The 8356-nt window shown below is 39.4% G+C and overlaps 1 protein-coding gene across 1 annotated transcript in view; it reads right to left on the bottom strand.

The window, feature by feature from the left end:
• Window positions 1–6157, bottom strand: part of LOC108711396 (UDP-glucuronosyltransferase 2C1) — a 34339-nt gene extending 28182 nt beyond the window's left edge. Inside the window, exons 1-2 of the mRNA XM_018253095.2 lie at window positions 6150–6157; window positions 4674–4840 (exon numbers count right to left, since the gene is read on the bottom strand). Of these exons, the coding sequence (XP_018108584.2) occupies window positions 4674–4840; window positions 6150–6157 (175 nt within the window). The remainder of the gene's footprint in view (window positions 1–4673; window positions 4841–6149) is intronic.
• Between the last annotated feature and the right edge of the window lie 2199 nt (window positions 6158–8356).

Here is an 8356-nt window from a genome sequence, read left to right on the forward strand (position 1 = left end):
GCGCTCCTTCTCCTTCCTCCTCCCAGCGCCATTAGTGCTCTTAGGGCGCGCGCGGCGCGCCTGCGCGCCTCTTAAAGGCGCAGGCGCGCTGGCGTGATTGCGCCAGTGCGCTTTGGCGCGAAAACGCACATTCTTGGGAGTGGAATTCTTGCCCTATAAAAGGTCCATTCAGACTGCTGACTGATGCCCGTGATAGAACTTGTTTCTAGTGGTTCCTGAGCCTTGTGCGTCTGATCTGTTCTGTATCTAGTCTGTTTGATTACCCGTGTTTGACCCAGCCTGTTCCTGACTATTCTGCATTCTGTATCCTGACCCTCACCTGCCTACGACAACTCTTCCTGCTTAACCCCTTGATTGACAACCTGGTTTGACCCTAGCCTGCCTGACGATTCTTGATATCTGCCTGCCTCAACCCTGCCTGTCTGACGATTCTCTTGCCTGCTCCATTTGTACCGTGACCTTCGGCCCAAAAGACTCTGCTAACAGCCGTGCCCCTTTGCCAGCTAGAACATCTCGCCTTGCACCTCTCGTTAAGTCCAGGTGGCTCCCAAGTAAGCTGAGGGCTCCTCACGAAGCCCAACGGTGGTCACACTACTGGTGAAGCCGAGCCGAGACCAGGGTGCTTGGCACTTGTTCTGGTATTGGGTGCCGGTCGTGACACAAACTTTTAGATGAAAGATTTAGTACTTTCTTGGTATCTTCTTCCTCAGTGCATAGCTTTCTCTGTCTTTTTCCCTTGGTATTTCCTGTCCTTCTATAGAGTTCTTGGTTTTCCATAGGGATCTGTTTGTCATTTTCTGTGTCCATTGTCTGTTTTCTGTTCCTGATACATCCTCTGTTCCTAAAAAAAACTCCTTGGGCCTTTACAGTCCTATTAACCTGTGAAGAAACAGGAGAAGAGCCAGCAAAAGAGCCTTCTGAAAGATCATTCCCCTCCATACTTGAGAAACTGACTTTTTTTGGGGTGCTAGTATGTTTCAAAGTTGACCTTTGGGTATGACTATTACCCGGTGTATGTCTTATCTCTCTCTTTCTTTGTGCCCAGGTATACACCTGATCTCTGCCATAGTCTGTTGTTTCCATATTGTTTGTTTTTTATTTTCCATAATATCCATTTCTATTCTATCAATCTTTTTCTTAGTGTTCTCATGGATTTCTGCATATTGTATGTGCCCTTCAAAAGATTCCAAATCTTTTACCATTCTTTTCAAATCTAATTTTAACTGTTCATGTGCTTTACTCTTATATTCAATCATAAGTTCCATTAGTTTAAATGAGCAATCTGACAATATTTTGTTCCAGCTTATAACAAATATCTCATCTTTCTCCACATATGAGGGAAATTTCTTTATACGTAGACCTCGTGGGATCATTTGACTATCTACATATTTTTCCAGAAAAGCTATGTCCCACCAAGTATATAGTTCTTTTATCAAGAGACGTTCCAAGTCTCTGAACATTCTTGTCAAATTCATATTGTCTTGTGAGGTGGTTATGCTGGAGCAAAATATTCAATTGGCTTTATCAACCCTTGTGGTGCAATCCAAAAATTCATCCATATTTGTAAAGTGCAAAAATATAGAATAGTAATGTGAAAAATGTAATTAATTGCTATAGTAGTATATAGTGAATAAAGAGTAAACAATTAATTTATTATATAGTGCTGAGTATTGCTGTGAACAAAATTACTGTAAATAAACTAAGTAAAATCAAAAACAAGGGACCTCAATGGGTGCCTCAGTGGCGCCATCTTTTGCAAACATATTTGTCCACAATTTAGAAGAAAAAAGATTTGTGGACGATATATTATTGCTATGGAATGGCACCCAAGAGCTGCTATTAGAAATGGTGAATGAGGCTAATTCATGTCACAAAACAGTTAAGTTCACAGTTGAAGTATCAGATATTGAAATAATTTTTTTGGATGTCAACTTGGTGATTAATGAAGGAAAAATTCTCACTAAGCTATATAGGAAAGAAACAGAGAGGAATAGCATATTACATGCCAACACTTTTCATAACCCAAGCACAATTAGAGCGATTCCAAAAGGACAATTTATACGAGCAAAACGTATTACTACTCTGAATACTGATTATGAATGTTCAAGTCAGGTCATGCTCTCATGGTTTGTGGAAAGAGGTTATTCCCCCTCCAATTTGAGGTATACTATGGAAGAGGTGTCCTCTCTAAGCAGAGAGGATTTACTACAGGGCAAAGGAAAAGTGAAAAAGAATAATACCCGGATCCCATTTATTTTACAATATGTTAAACATAGTAAGGAGATAGAAAAAGTGGTAAAAAAATATTGGCCAATTATACAAGGTGATAGGCAGTTTGGAAAATTATTTGTGCAACCAATTCTTTTTAGCTACAAGAAAGGGAGGAGTATTAGAGATGTATTGTGTCCAGCAGTACCCCAGAAAGTAAGTAAAGAAAGGTTCCTGGGAACCTAAATTGTGTCTGTTGTGCTTCTAGTATTAAGGGCAGGAATATTGATAATCAAACACAGTAAAATAGTTTCTTCCCTTTTAAAACAATTTTCTTCCCTCTGCAGATACATGATACCGGCCCTCATATTCTACAAAACTAATTGATCAAAAGACAGTTTTTTCTACATGGACGTTGTGATTGGCTATACTAATTTTTGGACACTATTTGGACACGAATACTGGACACTAATGTTTAATATTTTTGCTGGATACAAATTGGTGATTAAAGGGTTACTTGTTAGTATGGAAGATTGACACCAATTGAATGCATTGGGGGTGGAGTTTGTTACTTTTTTAAAAGGTGTGTTTTGGTTTTCTGTTATCTATTTGCATATTGGCTGAATGAACAATTGTGTAAGGGGCCCTCCAGTCATTAAAGAATAAGTAAACCTTTTTTTTCTAACTCTAAAATGACTCTAAGCATCCCCCCAGTGCAACATACCTTAGTCCCTTAGTTCAGTTTAATGTTGTTTCTAAATAATACGAGGAACTCCCCTGATCATTTCACCTATTTCCTGCTCTAGCGTGAAGCTCTGCCCCCTTTCCTCTCTGAGCCATCCTTATCTCTTCGACAGTGAGAGTAGTTGGAGAGGAGCCAGCTGCACGTGCATGTGAGACCAACAGAGAAGCAGGAGCCAGTGTGCACAAGCAGAATTTTTTTTATAGCCGTTATAGCCTTTCTGCCTGACTCACTGCTACTCCCTGTTCATTCTAGTTCTGAGCACATGCTGGCAGTATGAACATGAAGAACTCAGCTACTGCACTGCAATGTACCAGCCCCTTACGTATTTCTCCGAATATTTTGATTTTATGAATGAAGCTTTTTCATCACTGTTCATTATGTATTTTGCCCACTGTTCCGATCATATTCCACCCTGCATAAAGAGCTGCTGTGTACTTCATTTTGTCCCCACGACCCCACCTACTGAAGTGGCAAAACTCTTCAGGCAGCCCCCACAAGTTTAGGCTGTGCCTGTATTTGAACGGTAAGATGACAGTTTCTACTGCTGCATTTCAGAACCCAGAAATCATGAGCAGAAACTTTCCTGCACAGGAAAGCAACAAATTACTCACCAACCAGCATACAGAACAGTTTCTCTTACAGATTTACAGGTGACTCACATTCCCTACATTGCATTGGACTTGTGAACCCAGCCTTTAGGCATTCCCCAGTAGAAATTTCCGATTTTCACCTCAGCCTGGGTTGTCCGCACTGTCCTGACTACCACTTTTCCCTATGTGTGACGGAACCACGGCTACTAAGCCTCTTACTCCTTGGTGCGGTGCCAGCTACCCTTTCTAACTTTGCCCTTATTGGCTATGGCACCTAGTGCCCCATTTAAAGGATAAGTGAACCTTAAAAATAAGTGAATGTACAATGGATGAAGTTGTTATTCTACGCACTTCTGCAATGTACATTCATTATTTATTTTATTTTATTTCCAAGATATTAAGAGATACATGTACTGTTAATATGAATGAATTTTGTTACAACAGCGCCACCTGCTGGTCATTTTCCCACCAGTCTGACCAGCAAATAGTCAAGGAAGTTGTCACGAGAAAGAAAGAGGCTGATGTTCTTCTGCTTAGGAAAGATGTAAGAAAAATTATCTGAGGTTTCTCATTTTATTCCTAAGCAGAAGAACATCAGAGCAGCCTCTTTCTTTCTCCTGACAACTTCCTTGACTACTTGCTGGTCAGACTGGTGGGAAAATGACCAGCAGGTGGCGCTGTTGTAACAAAATTCATTCATATTAACAGTACATGTATCCCTTAATATCTTGGAATTAAAAGAAAATAAACAATGAATGTAAATGACAAAAGTGCTTAGAATAGCCCCCTCATCAATTTTACATTCACTTATTTTTAAGGTTTACTTATCCTTTAAAGTTCTATCTATCTATACCTATCAGAACCGACTAACCACACCCTGGGTGGAACTATCCCTTTTCTACCTTTTCTATCCTGTCCCACTGCTTCCCTCTAGTGGCCGGGGCAGAAATTACATTTTACATAACATTATTATATAACCCTTATATAACTAATGAGAACCCACTGCCATCTAGTGGCCAAATCCTGTAAATACACCTTTTAACACTATACACAAAACAGGCATTTTCTTACAGTCTACTTTTCGCATAACACCATTTTTATCCACCTTACAAGTGCAGTAATTTCATTACCTCTACTTGCAAGCTCCTCAAGGATTAGTTTTAGGTTAAACCAATGACTTGCATCAGCTGGCCATGCTAGAATCTTCTCTGAGGAAATGGCACAGAGGAAAGTAGCCTGAAGTAGCAGGGTAACGTGAAACCAAAGCATATTGAAACTGGAATTGTTGGGGATAATTCTGCCAGGCAATGAAAAAGACAGTATTTGCTTTACTCTGCACACTTCACTGATTTATTAAGCAAGAACAGGACACGCAATTGGATAATAACAAACGAAAACAACACATAGTGCTCGACTGGACAATGGACCTAATTCAAGAACTTTTTTTTTTGCAATGTAACGTATGCCATCTATGGGCAGCAGAAATGATTGCAGCTTGCTCTTACAATTTTATTAGTAAAGGTAAAGTAAGCTAAGTGGAGCACATTCCAAGGATTTAATGCTTAATGCTATAAAAATGTGGTTTTAATGAGGACACTATTAATAATTATATACCATGTTAGAGGGTGCTGGCCTTAGATGATACATCTAGTTAGTTTCATTATATATCCATAGACATGGAAATTGGTTATTTTTATCGATAGGTAAAATCACTTCGAGAGAAACATTCAGATCTATCAGTACTAATTCACTACTCCTTGAACAAATTGCAAAGAACTCTGTATGAAGTTCTGCATACAGAAGGTGTGGGAGGGCACTTGGGTATGCCCCAGAATGCCACTAAATTGCTCTTCATTCAGAACATGTCAGCTGACGGGTTCCAGAGGACAGAAGATTTGGGGAGCACTTGTATCTGCACTGAATTTTTGGAGTGCAGTAGCAGTATTTTATAACAATGCATAATGGGTTAGGTGCAAAGCTTTAGTGTATAGAGCTCTAAAAGCCATAGCGTTGCTCCCCTTAGCTAATAATACTGTTTTTTTCCTGCAAAAATTTATTCTGCTGCATATTTTTCTTAAATTTGGTAGAGCTTGAGGCAAATAAAATGAGCTTTTAAAAAAATCTTATAGGTCTTCTGTCTAGTTCTTTTTTGGCTTAAAAAAATAATAAATTAGTACATAGGACTTCATTTTCTAAACTCTCAGTGACATTGGAAGAAATACACCCACAGCAGGTCTGCACAGAGGTTTTGCAATTGTGTGCAAAAAACATGGGGGAGAACAAGTTAATCTTGTTTTAAAATATCTCTATTTGCACATTCTTTAAAGGGGAACTCCAGCTTCCAAACCAAAATTTGATAAAGAGGCCTACATAACATAAAAACCCCTAATATACCCATAACTGTTATCGGTTTCTTCAAAAAGTATGAATAAATGCCATTTTTCTATGCTTCTTAACAGTTCTTTTCATTCTGCATCATTTGAAATCCTGGCAGCGAAGGAGGGACTAAACACAGATGTTACAAATTGTAACAACTTCTCCACAGCTTACAGACAGCATGCAGGAATTACATAGCCCACAATGCATTGCACTATAATGTTCATCACTTGTTCATCAAGTGTGTATGTATGTATGTATATTTTTATTTGTAAAGCGCTCCTTGAGGGCAAAGCACTGTACAGCAAAACAATAAATTAGTAGTAACAAACAAGGGGTCATTGGAATAAAAAGTAACAATAATTGCATTATTAGAATACAATTCACATAAATATGAAATATAATTACAATGCAGATTAAGTGCTCAGTGTCAAGGAAACAAAAGGCTAGAGGACCCTACCCCGTAGGGCTTACAGTCTAAATGGGAGGGTAACATATAGACACAATTCAGAGGGGTATTAAGGTGCTGTGGGTTACAGTTACACTGTTATATATGTGCCAGTTCAGGTGTTATCCAGGTGCTCCCAGAGGTAGTCTTTGAGTTTTGTTTTAAAAACATTGAAGGAGGATTCTCTCCTGAGAGATTCAGGAATGGCATTCCAAATATAAGGAGTCGCAAGAGAGAAGGGTTTGATACGGGAAACAGCAGTAATAGTGGGGGGTACAACCAAGCAGTTGCTCTGAGAGGAGCGGAGGTTTCGGGCAAGAACATATAGAGAGACAAGAGATGAGATGTAGTTAGGTGCAGAGGAATGAAGGGCTTTGAAGGTTATGAGGAGGAGTTTATAAGTTATTCTTTGTTTTATAGGAAGCCATGATAAGGACTTCAGCAGCGGGGGGGGGGGGGCTGTACCCTTTTGGATGAGAGGAGGATAATTCTTGCAGCAGGGGAGAGATGGGAGTTAGGGAGGCCAGTTAGTAGAACGTTGCAGTAATCTAGTCTGGATAGGATGAGAGCATGCATGAGCGTCTTGGATGTATCAGGTGAAAGGAAGGGACGGATTTTGGCAATATTGTGTAAGAAAAAGTGACAGGTTTTGACTGTGGTGTTAATATGATCAGAGAAGGAGAGAGAGGAGTCAAAGATTACCCCAGACAGCGAGCTAAGTTGACAGGATTAATGAGCATGCCATCAATAGAGATAGTAAATAGGGGAGTAGGACCAGGCTTAGGTGGAAAGATGATAAGTTCAGTTTTTGTTAGGTTCAGTTTGAGGTGGCGCTGGTTCATCCAATTTGAGATAGCCAGGAGGCAGTTAGAGATCTGAGCCTCTGTTTCAGCTGTTAATGAAGGGGTGGATAAATATATTTGGGTATCATCAGCATATAGATGATAATTAAAGCCAAATGAATGGATGAGATCTCCCAAAGACAGAGTGTACAGGGAGAACAACAGCGGACCAAGTACGGAGCCTTGCGGCACCCCCACATTAAGTGGAACTGGAGATGAGGTTTTGTTATCATAGCAGACAGTGAATGATCGGTTAGAAAGGTAAGAAGAGAGCCAAGCGAATAGAGAATCTGCATCAGGAGAGAGTGATCAACTGTATCAAAGTGCAGGGAGGGAATTGTGAGGTTTGGAGGATGCAGCTCAGCAAAGTAGTCAGATAGATCAACAGAAGAGCAGGGGGCTAGGTTTAGGGAACCATTAAAAAACATGAAAAGTCTACATATTTTTAATTCATGTATATTGCAAAGTTGCTTGAAATTGTGTTTACTTTCCAAAAAGCTGAAGTTATGTTTTTGTGGAGTTCCCCTTTAAAGAAGCATTATACATTTTTGAAAGAGGATACTAGAGCTAAAATTGTGAATAAACAATAAAAGTATGCGAGTCACTTGGAAATATAATATAATTTATGAAGAATGGACATTAAAATATGTTCAAAGTGGGGGGTGGCGGTATGGGAATGGGAGCTGATCGGCTGGAGAATGATTTTATTTTAATGAACAGTGAATTGTTGGGAGGAAAAAGAAATTACAGGCCAATCTATTGCAATATATTCTCACTAACAAAGGCACAGAGAAAAGCTCAAAATACACTTACTAAACTGTGAGGATGACCATGAGATGCATATCTATGTAATAACTACAGTGAGACACTTAATTATGTTATTCCAAGAAGCTCCATACTGACTTTCTGTAAGTCTGTGTGTAAATATAAGCTTGTTTGTTAGCTGAATGGAACCACTGTGATCCTTTATGCATAAAATTATCTGTGAGTGGGACCACTTTTTGTCATACTACTGCATTTTCCTTGTGTTAGCAGCTGACAGGTAATCAAAGAGTTAATTTGAGCTCAGCCTTTTGCTGTGACGTGCAAGGAACAACCTTATGTTTTATTTACAGAACAGTCGAATTCTTCCTCCCCACATTATACA

Source organism: Xenopus laevis, chromosome 1L, assembly GCF_017654675.1.
Source record: "Xenopus laevis strain J_2021 chromosome 1L, Xenopus_laevis_v10.1, whole genome shotgun sequence".
In the NCBI taxonomy this organism is placed as follows: domain Eukaryota; kingdom Metazoa; phylum Chordata; class Amphibia; order Anura; family Pipidae; genus Xenopus; species Xenopus laevis.